Source organism: Eptesicus fuscus, chromosome 19 (genome assembly GCF_027574615.1).
Source record: "Eptesicus fuscus isolate TK198812 chromosome 19, DD_ASM_mEF_20220401, whole genome shotgun sequence".
Taxonomy (NCBI): Eukaryota; Metazoa; Chordata; class Mammalia; order Chiroptera; family Vespertilionidae; genus Eptesicus; species Eptesicus fuscus.
Genome location: NC_072491.1, coordinates 44,614,463 through 44,633,431, shown reverse-complemented (window position 1 = coordinate 44,633,431; position 18,969 = coordinate 44,614,463). Strand labels below are relative to the sequence as shown.

General features: G+C 40.8%; 1 protein-coding gene across 3 annotated transcripts in view; it reads left to right on the top strand.

The window, feature by feature from the left end:
• Window positions 1-18,969, top strand: part of RB1CC1 (RB1 inducible coiled-coil 1) — a 69,656-nt gene that overhangs the window by 36,298 nt on the left and 14,389 nt on the right. For all 3 annotated transcript variants that reach the window (XR_003618131.2, XM_008143299.3, XM_008143298.3), the window contains exons 15-18: window positions 14-1,914; window positions 16,376-16,541; window positions 18,023-18,131; window positions 18,232-18,472. Coding sequence is in view for 2 of the 3 variants with exons in the window: in XM_008143299.3 (XP_008141521.1) it covers window positions 14-1,914; window positions 16,376-16,541; window positions 18,023-18,131; window positions 18,232-18,472 (2,417 nt within the window). In the remaining variant the exon portion in view is untranslated. The remainder of the gene's footprint in view (window positions 1-13; window positions 1,915-16,375; window positions 16,542-18,022; window positions 18,132-18,231; window positions 18,473-18,969) is intronic.

Here is an 18,969-nt window from a genome sequence, read left to right as displayed (position 1 = left end):
CTCTCTTTTCCAGGCATCCATGAGTCAGACATCCCCACAGTCGACTTCCTCACCAAGAGTAGAAAGTGCAACAGGAATTACAACAACTACCTCACCAAGAACTCCTCCTCCACTCACTGTTCAGGATCCCTTATGTCCTGCAGTATGTCCCTTAGAAGAATTATCTCCCGATAGCATTGATGCACATACATTTGATTTTGAAACTATCCCCCATCCAAACAGAGAACAGACTATTCACCAAGTTTCATTAGATTTGGATTCATTAGCAGAAAGTCCTGAATCAGATTTTATGTCTGCTGTGAATGAGTTTGTAATAGAAGAAAATTTATCATCTCCTAATCCTATAAGTGATCCACAAAGTCCAGAAATGATGGTGGAATCACTTTATTCATCAGTTATCAATGCAATAGACAGTAGACGTATGCAGGATACCAATATATGTGGTAAAGAGGATTCAGGAGATCATGTGTCTCTAAATGTCCAGTTGGAAAAATGTAGGGTTGTTGCGCAAGACTCACAGTTAACTATACAAACCATCAAGGAAGACCTTTGCCACTTCAGAACATTTGTACAAAGAGAACAGTGTGACTTCTCAAATTCTTTGAAGTGTATAGCAATAGAAATAAGAAACATTATTGAAAAGGTAAAATACTCTGTGGAAATAACACTAAATGAAAAACATCAAAAAGAGTTGCAGTCTTTAAAAAGTGATTATGAAGACAAACTTGATGCACTAATCAAAGACAGTGAAGAAAATGAAAATAAAATTAAAAAGCTTAAAGGAGACTTAGTATGCCTTGAGGAGGTGTTACAAAATAAAGATAATGAATTTGCTTTGGTTAAGCATGAAAAAGAAGCTATCATCTGCCTGCAGAATGAAAAGGACCAGAAGTTGTTAGAAATGGAAAATGTAATGCACACTCAAAATTGTGAAATTAAAGAACTGAAGGAGTCACGAGAGAAAGTGTTAAAAGACTTTAAAAAGCTCCACGTTGAAAATGATGAGAAGATCCAGTTGTTGAGGACAGAACTTCAGAGCTTAGAGCAAAGTCACTTAAGGGAATTAGAGGACACCCTGCATGTCAGGCACACACAGGAATTCGAGAAAGTTATGACAGACCACAAAGATTCTTTGGAGAAATTAAAAAATGAAAATCAACAAAGAATTGATCAGATAAAAGAGTCCCATGCCACAATTATCCAGGAAAAAGAGCGACAGCTACAGGAATTAAAACTCAAGGTTTCTGATTTGTCGGATACGAGATGTAAGTTAGAGGTTGAACTTGCGTTGAAGGAAGCGGAAACTGATGAAATAAAAATTTTGCTGGAAGAAAGCAGAGCCCAGCAGAATGAGACCTTAAAATCTCTCCTTGAACAAGAGACGGAAAATTTGAGAACAGAGATAAGTAAATTAAACCAAAAGATTCAGGATAATAATGAAAATTATCAGGTGGGCTTGGCAGAGCTAAGAACTTTAATGACAATTGAAAAAGATCAATGTATTTCGGAGTTGATTAGTAGACATGAAGAAGAATCTAACATGCTCAAAGCTGAATTAAACCAGGTAACAGCATTGCATCATCAAGCATTTGAAATAGAAAGAAACCTGAAAGAAGAAATAGCTGAACTGCAGGGTAAATTGGACTCTGCATTGAGTGCGCTTGAAAAACAAAAAGCTGAAAAACTCACCCAACAAGAAGAGAAGTATGAAGCTGTTATCCAGAAACTTGAGAAAGACAAAGAGAAATTCATACTGAACCAGGAACAAGACAGAGAAGAGTTAATTCAGAAGCTTAATAGTGAAAAAGAAGAAGCTATTCAGACGGCCCTAAATGAATTTAAATTGGAGAGAGAAGCTGTTGAGAAAGAGTTATTAGAAAAAGTTAAACATCTTGAGAATCAAATAGGAGAAAGGTAAGAACTTTAGTCTGTGATTATAAAATAAAAATATTGGTGATTCAAATGTCAGTTTTGTGTGTAAGTAAGCATAGTACCTTGATTTATTCATTTATCTTAGGTAAATGTAGCAGTTGAGATATATTTATGAAATTAAAACTTTTACTTTTTAAATGATTATTGTAAACATTTTGAAAATCTATAGTGGATTTTAATAATGGATTAGAGTTTTGGATTTCTAGAGAAAATTTTTTTTTGGAAAATTTCAAAATACTTTCAAGAGCTTGTTTTTCCTTTCTTACAAATTTCTTTTTTTGTTAATCTTCACTCGAGGATATTTTTCCATTGATTTTTAGAGAGAGTGCAGGGGAGGGGAAAAGACGGATAGAGAGAAATATCGACTGGTTGCCTCCCGCACCTGCCGCGACCAGGGCCAGGGATCAAGCCTGCCACCAAGGCATGTGCCCTTGACTGGAGTCGAACCCAGGACTCTTTAGTCTGCAGGCCAACTCTATCCACTGAGCCAAACTGGTTAGGGTATAAATTTCTTTCTTCAAAGTTTTTTTCCCTAAATTGTTAAATTGAAAATTACTTATTTTTGTTTTTTTTAAATTGTGTATGTATGTATAAAAGATAAGTTTTCTCTGAGCATTGTTTAGTAAAGGCTGAATTCTAGATTGGACTATATAGTTTCATCGTTATTTTCTTGATATTACAACTTCATTTATTTCTTTGGTGGTTCAAAAGATATTTTTAAATCCCAGGTTTTATATAGTGCATTTTTTGTACTTTTATTGTTACTAATACCACTTTTTATTAGAAAAAATGTTCCTCAGGTTTTCTTTTCCTTAAAATTTATTGAGGGGTTTTATAGCTTAATAAAAAGTTTCTAGAACATTATCGATTAGTTCTATCATTATTTCTTCCAGGTGAATATATTTATAGTTATATGTACATTATATTTGAATTTCTGTTTCTCGCCTTACCACTTTTACACAGTCACTTGTGATTGACTCTCTACTGTAATATATATTGGTGTACAGTTAAACATCTTCTGTATTTGTGGGAATTAGAGGGTGCAATATAGGAGTTAGAACCTGCATGAAATGTTTTATAGAACTGGGGCAGTAAGGCCAAGGTAGTCACTACTGAAGGCCAGGAGAATTCTGAGTGAAATATGAGGAAAAGAGACATTAAGCACACTCCAAAGCTCATGGTTTCCATGGCTCTCTGGGAAGCTGCTGCAACATTCAAGAATCTCTTCAATCCCCAATGATGTGGCTCCATCTGCAGCACACAATGGGTAGTTCTCATTTCCTTGGCAGGAGGCTCCTGTGAAACTGCATCTGGAGACAGCTACCCCTGGAGAGTTAGCCTGGGCTGCTTTTCCACTCTCCAAACTTGTACCTGTTCTTTTCATTGGCAAACTTGAAGTTATAAAGGGGATTCTGGGAAATATAGAATCTGCTTTACATTGCAGATGAGAAAAGAGGTGAGAGCAATGGCAAGATGATGACAGTCTAGCACTGTATACCTCGTTTTAAACTCAGTAACCACAAATCTCTTTTACCCATATTGAACTTCCAAATAAAGATACTTGCAATGTTATGTTTCTGTCTAACGTGATTGAGCTTATATGTCTCATATCTCCTCAGATTACCGAACCCTGTCTTCAAAAGGTGAGAGTCAAATTTAGGCCATTCTAGCCATCTCAGAGATATCCATTCATTTTTCACACAGCTACATCTCTCTTTGATATTCTGCAAATTGAATGCTGAAATACAGGGTTAAGTACCATTACCACAACACATGTTACGTACTAGGGAAATGGGAGAAGGAAAAAAGATAAAGATTGATTGATTTATGCAATCTTAAGTCCTATAGTCTTTATTGCTGTAATTAGCCTTGTAACTCTAGTAGGTATTTACAGCTTGCTTCTATTACACACCCACTTTTTACCTTAGACATTACCTCAGCTGGTTTTACTTGTTGATCTGAGGAGACTGTCATTAATGGTCCATCCTGTAATATAGTTGCTTATAGTTTTTCATTTGACTCTTATTTATTTTTTGGTAATCCTCACTTGAGGATATTTTTTCTATTTATTTATTAGAGAGAGTGGTGGTCGGGGGGAGAGAAACATCGATGTGAGAGACACACATTGGTTGGTTGCCTCCTGTTTGCACCCCGACTGGGGCCAGGGATCAGTCCTGCAACTGAGGTAGGTGGCTTTGACTGGGAATTAAATTCGTGACCCTTTGGTCCTTGGGCGGATAGTCTAACCACTGACCCAAACCGGGTAGGGCTCATATGACTCTTTATTATTGGACACGGCAGTGCCAAGAGACACATTGGAAAAGCCCTTGACTTCCAGTAATATTCCTCTCTGCCCTCATATAGGAGAAACTGTTTCCCAGAGATAATTGAATTCAATTATATTGATACAGCCTCCTCCTTTGCCTGTTGGTTCAGTGGCCTGAGGAGCCCCAATTAGCCAAGTGGTAGTTTAAGTTTCAATTTAGTGGGACCCTGGCTGTATCTCTTGGTAAAGGATTTTCTTTTTCTTTTTTTTTTTTTTTTTTGTGGGAGGTTAGGGGAACTATATCTGCTCTATAAATCAGTGTGGCCCCAAATTGTAGGGACAAGAAACAAAATTTTTGCGAATGTATTTAGGGATAATAGAGTAGCTACTCTTAATTTCTATGCCCGGTTCTCCAACTCATGTATTCTAACTATGGGAGAATTAGTCTCACAGAGTGGTGACTGGTTCAGAGCACGTATGCATTCTTTACTCTAGCCAGGCAAAATTTCAGCCATTTAATGCAGTGGTCGGCAAACCACAGCTCGCGAGCCACATGCGGCTCTTTGGCCCCTTGAGTCTGGCTCTTCCACAAAATACCACGGCCTGGGCGAGTCTATTTTGAAGAAGTGGCGTTAGAAGACGTTTAAGTTTAAAAAATTTGGCTCTCAAAAGAAATTTCAGCCGAAACCGGTTTGGCTCAGTGGATAGAGCGTCGGCCTGCGGAATCAAAGGTCCCAGGTTTGATTCCGGTCAAGGGCATGTACCTTGGTTGCGGGCACATCCCCAGTGGGGGGTGTGCAGGAGGCAGCTGATCGATGTTTCTAACTCTCTATCCCTTTCTCTTCCTCTCTGTAAAAAATCAATAAAATATATTTAAAAAAACCCCGAAATTTCAATCGTGGTAATGTTGATATTTGGCTCTGTTGACTAATGAGTTTGCCGACCACTGAGTTAGTGCTATAACTGAGTTTTCAGTAGTTTGGCCCACAGTTGTGTCAGGCCAGCTGCTTTAGGGATTGGCATACGTGGTGAGATGAGTGACTCCCAGGGGCCTGAGTCCATGGCTGCACATCTTCCACTGTAAAGTAAAATCCCTTTTTCAGAAGCAATTCTAGTGGAATACCATAGCAGTGAATAAGGCATTTTGTAAGTTCAGGAATGGTTTTTCTTGCAGAAACATTGTGGGCACGGAAAATAAATCTACATAGAGAATAATGGACTGTTTTTCTGAGAACAGATTACTTTTCATGATGGAAATGGTCAAGGGTAGTTGACCTGTCACCAAGTGTCTGGCTCGTCTCCCGAGGAAGTGCTGCAGTATTGGGGGCTCATTGTTAGTGACAGCCCCCATCGCTGAGCCCAATACGTAACCTCACTTTCTGCATGTCATTAGCATTTTGAACAGGACTGGTGTGGCTAAAGAATTCGACTGATACTCACAGAATGTTCAACTTGCCCATCTGATTATTATGAGGTTCCTCAAAGTGGGACATAATATACTCAGAGGACTTACAGATCCTTATCCTTTGTGCCCATTTTCAAGAGGTTCATCTGTATTTCTCTTCTGCAAATCTTGTCACCAGATCTCAGTCTAGTTTCTTCCAAGTCCCTCGCTGTCCAGTCAAGTCTTTGGCTAGTATCCATGAATCACTGTTGACTTGTAGCCCTGGCCATTTCTCCTAGGCAACTCCAAGTACACTGCTTGATATACTGCTGCCGGGAAGATTTCCCTTCACTGCTGTTCTTCAGCATCACTTCTCAGTGGGGCTCTAGTACTTGAGCTGTGCTTTTGAATAGTGTCAGCATATTGTGCAGAATTATGAGGAAACCAGATGGGTTGGTTTCCCCTCCACCCCCATATTGAATGCCATACTTGTGACGGAGAGAAAAGAAGCAATGTAGCAGGAGTAAGAATCTTGGGAACCTGAACCTCTTGGACCTTACTTGTGCCATCAGGATTTGTTTAAGCTCCAGCCCATACATGCCACATCTATTGTATGATTTACAACTCAGGTAACATGGTAACTTGGGAGACCGTGTGAAGTCTCTCAGTTTCTGTATAGACCCAGTAGCAAGCCATTTACCAGAGGAAAATAGTTACCAGCTCCAAAAATCCTAAGGGTCTCAACTGATTGTCTTAATATATTTTATTGATTTTTTTACAGAGAGGAAGAGAGAGGGATAGAGAGTTAGAAACATTGATGAGAGAGAATCATCGATCAGCTGCCTCCTGCACACCCCCCACTGGGGATGTGCCCGCAACCAAGGTACATGCCCTTGACCGGAATCGAACCTGGGACCCTTCAGTCCGCAGGCCGACGCTCTATCCACTGAGCCAAACCGGGTCCGGCTCAACTGATTGTCTTATAGGACTTGCTAACAGTTTCATACAGTATCCATTCCTGCTGCAGACACTTCAAGTATCCGCTGGTAAATATGGTGCAAGGGGTAAAGCAGCTTGCGTGATAGTTTGGACCTGTTGCAAGAGCGTCTCTTGCTGTGGACCTTACACAGAACAGGTCACCTTAAAAGTTACTTGGTAAGTGAGTCACAGCAGCATACCCAAATGTACTATACATTGCACCCAGAATTCTGAGATGCTCACCTAATGGCAGCTTGCTTGTTCACCATGGAGGGAACATCTCATGCCCAGACCCCAGGATACTTAGAAATTTTTCTGTGTTGATCAACTCCTGACTTTTCGTGGGCTTTATTGCTCACTCTGGTAATAAACGTGTCTTCCCCTGGTTAGCTCACGTAGTTACTTCTTCCTTTTTACTAGGTTTAAGAAGCATATTGCCATAAATGTATAATGTGGTATCTTGAGGACTAGCAAGAAAACCAACTAGATTTTAACAGGACTAGAGAGTTGGTATAACCCAGAGATAAGACAGTGAAAGTGTATTGCTGTCTCTGTAGGTAAAGTCAAACTGCTGCTTGTGGTCTACACCAGCGGTTGACAAACCGTGCCTGTGGGAGTGCAACCCGCTGCTGGTTTTTGTCAGTACAGCCGTACTGGAATACAGAGATGCTTGTCCTTTCCCTCTGCCTGTGGCTGCTTTTGGCAGAGTTGAGTAGTTGTGACAGAGATCACCTGGCTAACATTTTTAATTATTGCCCCCCCCCCCCAAAAAAAAGAAAGGTTTGTCAACCCCTGAATTATAGGTATAGATGGGGAAGAAATCACCAAATCAGTAGCTACATGTCAGGCCTCTAGGCCTTGTTGATTTGCTCCAGGAACGAGATCATATGTGAACAGCAGATTTACTGGAGTCACTACCTGATTAAATTTATGATAATCTGTTGCATGCTTTTATACGTTTTATTTAGGACATATACTGAAGTCAGATAAAAATGTGATAGAAATCTCCTCCCCTATATGGTTTGAAGTGAGAGACAGTATTAGGGATTTTACTTGGTCCTCATTCTATGACTTAGACCAACAGGGATTCCCCATCAGTTGCTTTTACTGCAGATTCTGGATATAAGGAGATACCTCTTACCTCTGATGAGGGACCCACTGGGCCCAGACTTCTCTATCATCAGTAATCTGGTGGATCTCAGTAGCATTAGAATCCCCTCAGAGCCAGTGCTCAGTAGTCCCCCAAAATTGGTTAAGTCCCTTCCCTGAATACATACTCACCTGGAAAATTGCCACAGGTGCTTTTGGTGAGTGCTAGAAAAGAAGACTTAACAGTATAACATTTTGGCATTGTAGTTGGTGACCAACTCAGATAGTGGAATTGAGTGAGAATAGTGAGTCTTTTGATTTAAGTTAGCTCTCTGCACATCAGATACTAAGCTTTTTAAAAACACTTTTAGTATGTCTCATCGACCCATTCTGCTTGTAACCTTAGAGATAGCCACTGCCAAAGACTTCTGGGTCAAACCTGAGTACTGCTCTGTGCTGTCTGTAATGGCACCACATCATGTCTCTGGTTAAGGGTCAGTAATTGGCCTCTGCCACTCCAGAATCCTGGTATTCCGTTGAAATTCATAGAATTTTGGTGGTTTTATCTCCCTCTGCCATCCCCGTCCTGCAGAGAGCCTTTTGAGGTGTTTCTCAAAGCTGTGCTGAAGGGAGTATCCTTCGGCCTCTCCCAGGTGTGTAATAATTCCCAGTACACCTGTTTCCATCACTCTTTGTATGCATTCCTGTAGACTAAGGGCCAGGAAATTTGTTCTTTAAAGGGACATATAGTAAATATGTTAGGATTTGCTGGTCACATGTAGACTTCATTATATTTTTCTGTGTGTGTGCACACTTTGTGTGTGTTACCCTTTAAATATGAAGGAATCAAGAGTAAGTGGTTCTTACTTTGGTCTCAGTACACTTTTACATATTCAAAAATTATTAAGGGCTCCAAAGTGATTTTGCTTATATGTGTTATCAATATTTTCTGTATTAGAAATGGAAATAAAGTATATGGAAAATCAAGCCTTTCACTTTATGAAATTGGAAAGAGGGATATTTAAATAGCCTTTCCGATAATTGTGGATATTTTTCCTTGATACTAAGTCAGAATGCAACAACTGATAATTTCTTAAGCATGAGTTTCATTGTGGAATATGAATCCATGTCAATGGATTTTTAAGATAATCTTTATGCTAATATTCATTGAACTATCACTTTGGATATTTTACTCATGCATGATTTTGTAGCATAATAAAGGGATCATTTGGAAAACACTGGTTCATTGTAGTGCAGATCTTGCAGATGTGGATACATTTTATTAACAGAGAAATCACATTTGTTAATATACTTACGGATTTTATAAGATGGATCTTAGGTACTGGTAAGCTCTCAAGTTCATAGTGGCAGATACAAACTTTCTTTTAAAAGAGTCACATTTTTTTTCATTGGTAACAAGTTTGTCAGTTGTTCATTAAAATAATAGGCTCAATTTGATATTTTCTCAAAGTTATTTGCCAAACACCCAAGTCTGAATAACCAAAGATTGTCATTTTTCAGATGTATACCATGAAAAAAGCAGCCAATTCTACATACAGCCAAAACAATTATATTGGTACTAGAAGCCCGGTGCACAAAATTCGTGCACGGCGGGGGTTTGTCCCTCAGCCCAGCCTGTACCCTCTCCAATTTGGGACTCCTGGAGGGATGTCTGACTGCCCGTTTAGAAGAAACGGGCAGTCAGACATCCCTCTCACAATCCAGGACTGCTGGCTCCCAACTGCTTGCCTGCCTGCCTTCCTGATTGCCCCTAACCGCTTCTGCCTGCCAGCCAGATCACCCCCTAACCACTCCGCTGCCAGCCTGGTTGATGCTTAACTGCTCCCCTGCCAGCCTGTTTGCTCCTACCTTCCCTCCTCTGCCAGCCTGGTCACCCCTAACTGCCCTCTCCTGCAGGCTTGATTGCCTCCAACTGCCCTCCCTTGCAAGCCTGGTTCCTCTCAACTGCCCTCCCTTGCAGGCCGGGTGCCTCCCAACTGCCCTCTCCTGCTGGCCATCTTGTAGTGACCATCTTGTGCCCACATGGGGGCAGGATCTTTGACCACATGAGGGCAGCTATATTGTGTGTTGCAGTGATGATCAATCTGCATATTACTCTTTTATTAGATAGGATAGAGGCCTGGTACGGGGGTGGGGGCCAGCTGGTTTTCCCTGAAGGGTGTCCTGGATCAGGGTGGGGTTCCCTTGGGGCGTGGGGTGGCCTGAGCGAGGGGCCTGTGGTGGTTTGCAGGCCGGCCACGCCCCCTGGCAACCCAAGAGGAGACCCTGGTATCTGGGATTTATTTTCCTTCTAAAATTGAAACTTTGTAGCCTGGAGCGAAGCCAAACCTGCTGCTCCCTCCGGGGCGGCAGCCATTTTCTGTGGCAGTTAATTCACCTTCTACAATTGAAACTTGGTAGCCTTAAGCGGGTGAGCCCGGCCAGGGTGTGCGGAAAGCTTTGCTTCCCCTGTTGCCGCCGGCAACCCTGGCCTGCTCTCTCAAGCTCCATTCTGCCGCCATTTGTTTGAATTTGTTTACCTTCTATAGTTGAAACTTTGTAGCTTGAGTGGAGGCTTAGGCCTGCAACGGCTATGGAAAGCTTGGCTTCCTCTGTTACCTGGGAAACCTTGCTCTCTGTGGCTGTAGCCATCTTGGATGGGGTTGATTTGCATACTCGCCCTGATTGGCTGGTGGGCGTGGCTTGGCTGGTGGGTGTGGTTTATGTAGCAGAGTGATGGTTAATTTGCATATTGCCATTTTATTAGAGGATGTTTCCATGAGACAGACATACTTTGTAAGTGGCAGAAGTGCTTTACATATGCTTGTCATTTTGTTACATAGAATATTAAAAAAATTGTATACTTAATGGCCGGGATTCAATAATATTAATAATTTTAGTATTTCAGTATGTTTCAAAATAAACCTGTCTTTTTCATTTTGAGTGTCTTGAAGTAAAGGATATAATGATTAAAAGTTCAGTTTGGTGTTACTGTCTTCAATTTATGTGAAGGTGTCAGTAGTTTTATCACCTGTGCAAATGTCAACAAGGTGTAAAAGACAAATAACATCTTAGTATTATTATGAAAATAGTTTTGACCTTACTGATCCCCTGAATGTGTTCTAGTTACCCCCAGATTGTTCTGTGGATCAATCACACTTTGAGAATCACTGGGATAGACTTGTCTACACTGTAGAGAATGGTTGGCAAACTTTCTATAAAAGGGCCACATTGTAAATGTTTTAGGCTCTGTGGGCCAGATGGTCTCTATCTGAGCTACTCAGCTTTACTGTTGTAGCAAAACGGGAGTGAGACAATATAAATGGGTTTCACTATGTTCCAACAGAACTTTATTTACCCAAACAGGTAATAGCAGGTTAGACCTGGCCTGTGGTCTAGCGTATCTCATCTGGGCCTCTCATTTTTGTTTAATATTGGCCTTTGGGTCCAGGTTTCAGGCAGCCAACCTTGCGAACTGTTAAAAGGTAAGATTTAATCTAGAATCTCTGGTCATTACATTTATACAAATGATTTTGGCTTGTTTAAACATTTTGTTTGTCTAACTCCTATTGGATCTATTTCCAATGTTTCTTTCAAAATAAATGAAACCTCTTGGAATTGCAGTTCCTCCTTTAACTTCTCTTGGAACATGGAATTTGACTGTAGCAATGGGTCTGGAAGTAATGAAATGGTGGAGAGGTTGAGAATGATCAGCTTGTTGAGAAGGGGACCTCAGGTAAGGTGACACTAATCTATAATAATAAAAGCGTAATATGCTAATTAGAATGGAAAGCTGAACGACCTTCCGGACATCATTCCAGATGAAGCCGCGGTGGCGGAGGCTGAGGCAGAGGTGGTTAGGGGCAATCAGGCAGGCAGGTGAGCACTTAGGGGTGATCAGGCAGGCAGGCAGAGGTGGTGAGGGGTGATCAGGCAGGCAGGCAGAGGTGGTGAGGGGTGATCAGACAGGCAGGTGAGCGGTTAGGGGCAATCAGGCAGGCAGGCAGAGTGGTTAGGGGTGATCAGGCAGGCAGGCAGGTGAGCGGTTAGGAGCCAGCGGTTCTGGATTGCGAGAGGGAAGTCCGCCTGCCCGTTTGGACCCGATCCCGCAGGGGGATAGGGTCTAAGCCTGCAGTTGGACATCCCCCAAGGGGTCCCGGATTGCCAGAAGGTGCAGGCTGGGCTGAGGAGAACCCCCCCTCCAGTGCACGAATTGCGTGCACCGGGCCTCTAGTCTCAAATAAGGGAGAAAGGCTGCTGCTGGTAAGGGAGGCTTAGTGGGATTTGGAGGGACAACTGGGACATCTCCAAAACCTTGCCTTTAGCCATTTGATCCCAGACAACTACAGTTGTTAGTGGTTCTGCTTTGAATGCCCAGGTCTACCAAAGTTCCATTTTGCACTGGTGGTAAGGTCATTACTGCCTTCAGATCGAAACATCAAAGAATTCCAGATTCCCATCTTTAGAGTTTATTTTTCCCTACAATTATATTTGTATCTATCTCTGGATTGAGCTTAGACATAAAACCTATTTTATTTTTTTAAATCCTCACCTGAAGATATGTTTTTGTTGCTTTTTTATTGCTTTTAGAGAGAGAGGAAAGGGGGGGGGGGGAGAGAGAGACATCCATGTGAGAGAAGCATCATTCGGTTGCCTCCCTTTGGCACCTGCCCAGGGATTGAACCACAATCTGGGTATGTGCCCTGACTAGGAATTGAATCAATGACCTTTCGGTGTATAGGATAACACTCCAGCCAACTGAGCCATACTGGCCAGGGCCAGAACCTCTTAAATATTTCAAGACTAGGGGCCCAGTGCATGAATTTGTGTACCTTGAAAGGAGCTGTGGGCCGCGAGGCTGTGGTGGGCACAGGGATGGGTCTCAGCCTATCCTGCTATGGCCCCCGGACCTCTTTGCCGGCAGCCCTGCTCCCACTCCCGCTGCTCCAATGCGCTGATGGCACCAGCCCCGCTGGTGTCCGCTGATGGTGTGGAGCGATTGGGACTGGTGTCAGCAGCAGGTGCGAGTGGGGCTGGCGCGGTTGGCTGGTGCGAGTGGTGGCTGCTGTCCCAGTCGCCCCTCAGGAGCAGGGGGAAGTAGAGAAGCCCTCGGGCGATCAGGGCCAGCAGCCGCCACTCGCACCCGCTGATGGTGTCGAGCGATTGAAACCGGCACCGGTTGCCAGCAGCAGGTGTGAGCGGTGGCTCTGACACTGGCTGCGGTGCGAGTGGTGGCTCCAGCGCCAATAGCGGGTGAGACCACAGCACTCTGGACAAAGAATTTTCAGTAACCACCAGAGGCTTGCCCCGATGACAGTAACGGGTGCCCCGCCTTGGTCTGGTGCCCTCACTCACATGCTCCACCATCCTGCCACGCCCGACGCCCGCCATGCTCTGCGCACGCCCCCTGGTGGTCATCACATGTCATAGTGACAGTTCAATTCTGGTTGTTCGGCCATTCAGTCTATTTACATAGTAGCCTTTTATTATATAGGATTAAAGGAGTTAATATTAGAATTAGAACTTAATGAACTTTGGGAGAGGTGGGTGGTGGAAGGGAAGAGTAAGGGAGCTAATATCCTGGAGGTCTATAGGTTCAAAGTTATCTGAAGCACCAAAGTGTTGGCTAATTAGGAAACCTACAATTTTTAAAAAATACATCTTTATTGATTTCAGAGAGGAAGGGAGAGGGAGAGAGAAACATCAATGATGAGAGAGAATCATTGATCGGCTGCCTTCTGCATGCCCCCCACTGAGGATCGAGCCCACAACCCGGGCATGTGCCTTTGACTGGAATCGAACCTGGGACCCTTCAGTCCGCAGGCCGACACTCCATCCACTGAGCCAAACCAGCTCGGGCAGGAAACCTATAATTTTTAGGAGACTTCTACTAATTGTCTACTGAGACACCAATACAGATAGTTTGCTTAGAAACCCCTTGTGAATCTTAAGTTGCCCACATGTCAGAACACAGCCATCTCTGGAGAAACATAGACTCTCTTTAGCACTCGATTTTGTATGGGTATCTTTTGTTGACAAACTTGAACCTCCCAGAACTTACTGGGATGAGGATTCTACATAATGTAGTTCTCAGTTTCTCTTTTATGCAGAGGAAAGAACACTTTCATAAGTCAAATTTTTTGTTTGTTAATCCTCATTCGATATTTTTTCCATTGATACTTAAAATGGAAGGAAGCGGGGGAGGGGAGGGTGTGGAGAGAGAGAAAGAGAGAGAGAGAGAGAGAGAGAGAGAGAGAGAGAGAGAGAGAGAGAGAGAGAGAAGAGAGAGAAGGAGAAGAGAAGAGAGACACCGATTGGTTACCTCCCTCACATGCCCAACCAGGGCCAGGGATTGAACGTGCAACAGAGATATGTGCCCTTGGCTGGTAATGGAACCCACAACCCTTCAGTGCCCAGACTGATGCTCTAATTGGTGAGCCACACTGCCCAGGGCCACATGTCAGTTTTAAAAAGGGCACAGTTCATTAGATAAATGAGCGGAGGATATGAATAGACAGAAAATAGAATATGAATAGCCTATATGTGAATAGCTGTTCAGTCTACTTGAGGTTAAAGAAATGCAAAATTAAAATAACTTTCCTATATAACCAGTAAAATTAAATCAATAGTATACATTATTTAGAGAATTTTTGGGAAAGGGGCTTTTTCTTTTCAGATCTTTAGAAACGGGGCTTTCTTATATGCCTGTGTATAAAGAAAATGAATGTAAACTATATGTGTATAGTTTCCATATATCTGAAAATCTACCTCTATACTCTTCATAGTCATGCTTCTAAGGAATAGTTGATACAGATCTGGGAGAGTATGGAACATAAAAATTTTAAATTAAAAAAATAAAACAAAATAAAAATTTTAAATTTTAATCTCAAAAGAAGAGTTTCAAAAACCCATGACAAACAATTGTTTATTAGACCAAATCAAATATAGTTAACTAGAGGCCCGATGCACAAAGATTCGTGCAAGAATGGGCCTTCCTTCCCCTGCCCGCTGGCACTGCCTTTGCTCCGGCCTGGAGCCGCCTTTCTGCCTTCCCACGCTGCCCAGAGGCCCAGAGCTGCTGGGGTGCGGAACGCCTGCGTCGTCACCATGGTGTCTTAGTATGCAAATTAACCCGCCATCTTTATTGGATTAATTTGCATACTCCTGATTGGCTTGTGGGTGTCACAAAGGTACGGTCAATTTGCATATTTCTCTTTTAGGATAGCGTACAAGCATCAAGACAACCTAGTTGGTATTCAATGAGGTTTTCCTAGTTACTAGAAATAAGTATAATACAACCTTTTGCTACATACATAGTTTATTAATGGTGGGGGAACTATCAATCAGAGATGCTTTATTTCAAGTTCTGGGTATAATAGTATGGAAAATCCCACTGAACAGATGTATCAGCTTTTTTGAGTTCTAATTTTTTATCTCTCTGATGATCAGTGACTTGAGCATTTTTTCGTATATCTCTTGGCCATCTGTATGTCACTTTGGAGAAGTGTCTGTTTAGGTCCTTTGCCCATTTTTAAATTGGATTATTTGTCTTTTTGTTAAGTATGAATTCCTTATATATTTTGGAAATTAACCTCTTATCAGATGTATCATTGCCAAATATGTTCTCCCATACAGTGGGATTCCTTTTCATTTTGTTGATGGTTTCTTTTCCTGTGCAGAAGCTTTTTATTTTGATGTAGTCCCATTTGTTTATTTTCTCCTTTGTTTCCTTTGCCCTAGAAGATGTATTGGTAAAGATATTGCTGTGAGAGATGGCTGAGATTTTGCTGCCTATGGTTTCTTCTAGGATTATTATGGTTTCATGACTTTTATTTAAATCTCTTATCCATTTTGAGTTTATTTTTGTGTCTGGTGTAAGTTGGTGGTCTAATTTCATTTTTTTGCATGTATCTGCCCAATTTTCCCAACACCATTTATTGAAGAGACTGTTTTTACTCCATTGTATGCTCTTGCCTCCTTTGTCAGATATTGAGCATAATGGCTTGGGTCAATTTCTGGGTTCTCTGTTCTTTTCCATTGATCTATATGCCTGTTCTGTGACAGTACCAGGCTGTTTGGTAGTATAACTTGATATTGGTCTTGTGATTCCTCCAGCTTTGTTCTTTCTTAAGATTGCTGTGTCTATTTGGGGTCTTTTTTGGATTCATATAAATTTTTGGAGTATTTGTTCTAGGTCTGTGAAATATGCTGTTGACATTTTAGTAGGGATTGCATTGAATCTATAGATTGCTTTGGGAAGTATGGACACTTTAATGATGTTGATTCTACCAATTCATGAACACGCTATTTTCTTCCACTTGTTTATAACTTCCTCCATCTCTTTTTTCAACTTCTTATAGTTTTCTGAGTACGTCTTTTACCTCCTAAGTATCTTAATTTTTTTGTTGCAATAGTAAATGGGATTGTTTTTGTTTTTAGTTTCTCTTTCAGAGTTCATTATTGGTAAACAAAAATGCCATAGATTTCTGGGAGTTAATTTTGTATCCTGCTATATTACCGAATTCCTTTATTAAATCTAGTAGTTTTTTGGTGGAGTTTTTAGGGTTTTCTGTGTACAATGTCATGTTATTTGCGAATAATGATAGTAACCACTGTTAGATTTGAAGATATATAACCTTTCTGATGTCAGCTAGTTATAGTATTTGGTATATTTGGGATTATATCTGCAAATTTGAAAAAAAGCAATACTATATTTAATTTTCAAGTTCTGCCATTGAATCTACCAGAGAAGATTCTTCAAGCCTGGTTGCTGAACTTCAAGAAAAGCTTCAGGAAGAAAAAGCTAAGTTTTTAGAACAACTTGAAGAACAAGAGAAAAGAAAGAATGAAGAAATGCAAAATGTTCGAACATCTTTGATTGCTGAACAGCAGGTATGTTCTCCTGCCCCATTTCATTATTTTAGGTTAAAGAAGGGCAACATAAATTACAAAATATAATTTCTTTGTGCAGCTAATGTTTTATATCTTAGAAGTGATTTTCCTACATTGACCATGTTAATATTTATGAAATACCTTCTTCACGATGAAAAGCATTTTCTTTTTACAAGTCATTATGTCACATGGACAGATGCTTCAAAATGAAACAGTCTTAGATTACAAATTAGGAAATGTGAATTATATTTCTAGTTTACTTTTTAATTTAAATGTTATTTTTAAAAAATATATATTTTTATTGATTTCAGAGAGGAAGGGAGAGGGAGGGAGAGATAGAAACATCAATGATGAGAGAGAATCACTGATCGGCTGCCTCCTACACACCCCCTACTGGGGATTGAGCCAGTAACCCAGGCATGTGCCCTTGACTGGACTCGAACGTGGGGCCCTTCAGTCCGCAGGCCAACACTCTATCCATTGAGCCAGATCAGCTAGGGCTATTGCTAGTTTCTTAACTACCTATGTGATCTTAAGCACATCTCTTAATCTTTTCAAAACTCAGGTAAGTTCTTTTGCAAAATCAAAGTGTTTATACTATACTTAGATGATAATCTTTAAAGTTTTATTTTTCTAAATTGCATCAGCACAAATTTTTTTTTTTTTTTTACTTTTTATAATTTTTATTCATGTTAGGCTGTTGGTAGATTACAGTTGATTGTTATTGAACATTGCTGATTCAGTTATTAATATTGATCAATAGTGAGTGGTAAAGTTTATGAGATAACCGGGGGCCAGACCATTAAGTCTGGCCGTAAAGCAGATGTGCAGTGGCAATTGAAATATTCAGATAAGAGATGGAGATGCGGTAAAATCTCTCTTGAAATGTTATTGTGCTAACCAAGAGTTAGCTAAAGACAGGAAGCTTCCAGAGGCAGGAAGATTACTAAAAGAATAGGTAAAATAGCACTTGCTAATTTGTTGATCATTTTCTTTTCCCCAAATTTTGCTTTTCCTCTGACAAATATGTGAACAATATTATCTTAATATGGAACCAGGGAAATACAATAACATTGTATTTACTACAGTATGGCATTTTCATTAAAAAAATAAACATTTGTATGTTGCACTTTTTTCCCCACATATAAATGTAACATGCAAAAATATTTGCAAGGTTATTTTTTTTTAGCCCTAGCTTCTATGTACATGCAGACAATTTTTTAAAAAATATATAGTTTATTGATTTTTTTTTTTTTTACAGAGAGGAAGGGAGAGGGATAGAGAGTTAGAAACATCAATGAGAGAGAAACAACGATCAGCTGCCTCCTGCACACCCCTTACTGGGGATGTGCCTGCAACCAAGGTACATGCCCTTGACTGGAATCAAACCTGGGATCTTTCAGTCCACAGGCCAACGCTCTATCCACTGAGCCAAACTGGTTAGGGTGACAATTTATGTACTTAATCATTTTGTCTTCCAGACCAATTTTAACACTGTTTTAACAAGAGAGAAAATGAGAAAAGAAAACATAATTAATGATCTTAGTGACAAGTTGAAAAGTACAATGCAGCAGCAAGAGCGAGATAAAGGTTAGTAAAGTTTTGTAGTATGATTTTTAATTCCGTTTTAAAATTAGAAATCATTTAAGAATATTCTGTAATGCTTAATTCAACATGGGGTGCCCCTTAGATTTGATAGAGTCCCTGTCTGAAGATCGAGCTCGCTTGCTGGAAGAAAAGAAAAAACTTGAGGAAGAAGTCAGTAAGCTGCGTGGTAGCAGTTTTGTACCTTCACCGTATGTAGCGACAGCCCCAGAACTTTATGGAGCTTGTGCACCTGAACTCCCAGGTGAAACGGAGAAGTCAGCCATCGAAACACAAGATGAAGGAAGAGTGGACTCGGCAATGGAGACAAGCATGATGTCCGTACAGTAAGTACACCCCTTTCAGCCGCCTCAGATATTAGGCTTTTAAGCCATTGGTGTGAACTAAAAGTTCTGGAGGTAGGAAATATATTTAGCACTACTGGTTGCTAGCTCATATGTCTAAAAGTTGTGCCATTTTAATTCTTTAAGCTATAAACATGACAGATATTTTAATGTGACTGATTGTGTGTCTTATGAATCACTCTGGCATATTTTCATAGACTGCCAGGATAAGTGTCGCTATAGTAGTATTAAGCTATTCTTACTTACAGGAGTATTTGAACTTTGAGACACATAACCTAGGAGGAAAAGGCATTACTCTAATAGTGAATATATTCATTTTGGTGAGGGTGTATTGGGGAAAGGCAGAGGAGTCTTTTGAAAAGTAAAAATGAATGTAGGTCTCTGTTTAGTTCAAAAGAAGGGACTAGAAGCTGGTTAACCTTGAGACCTGGAAAGGTATGAGGCTTAAGAATGTATGTCAAAAATAGAACAAATAAGTG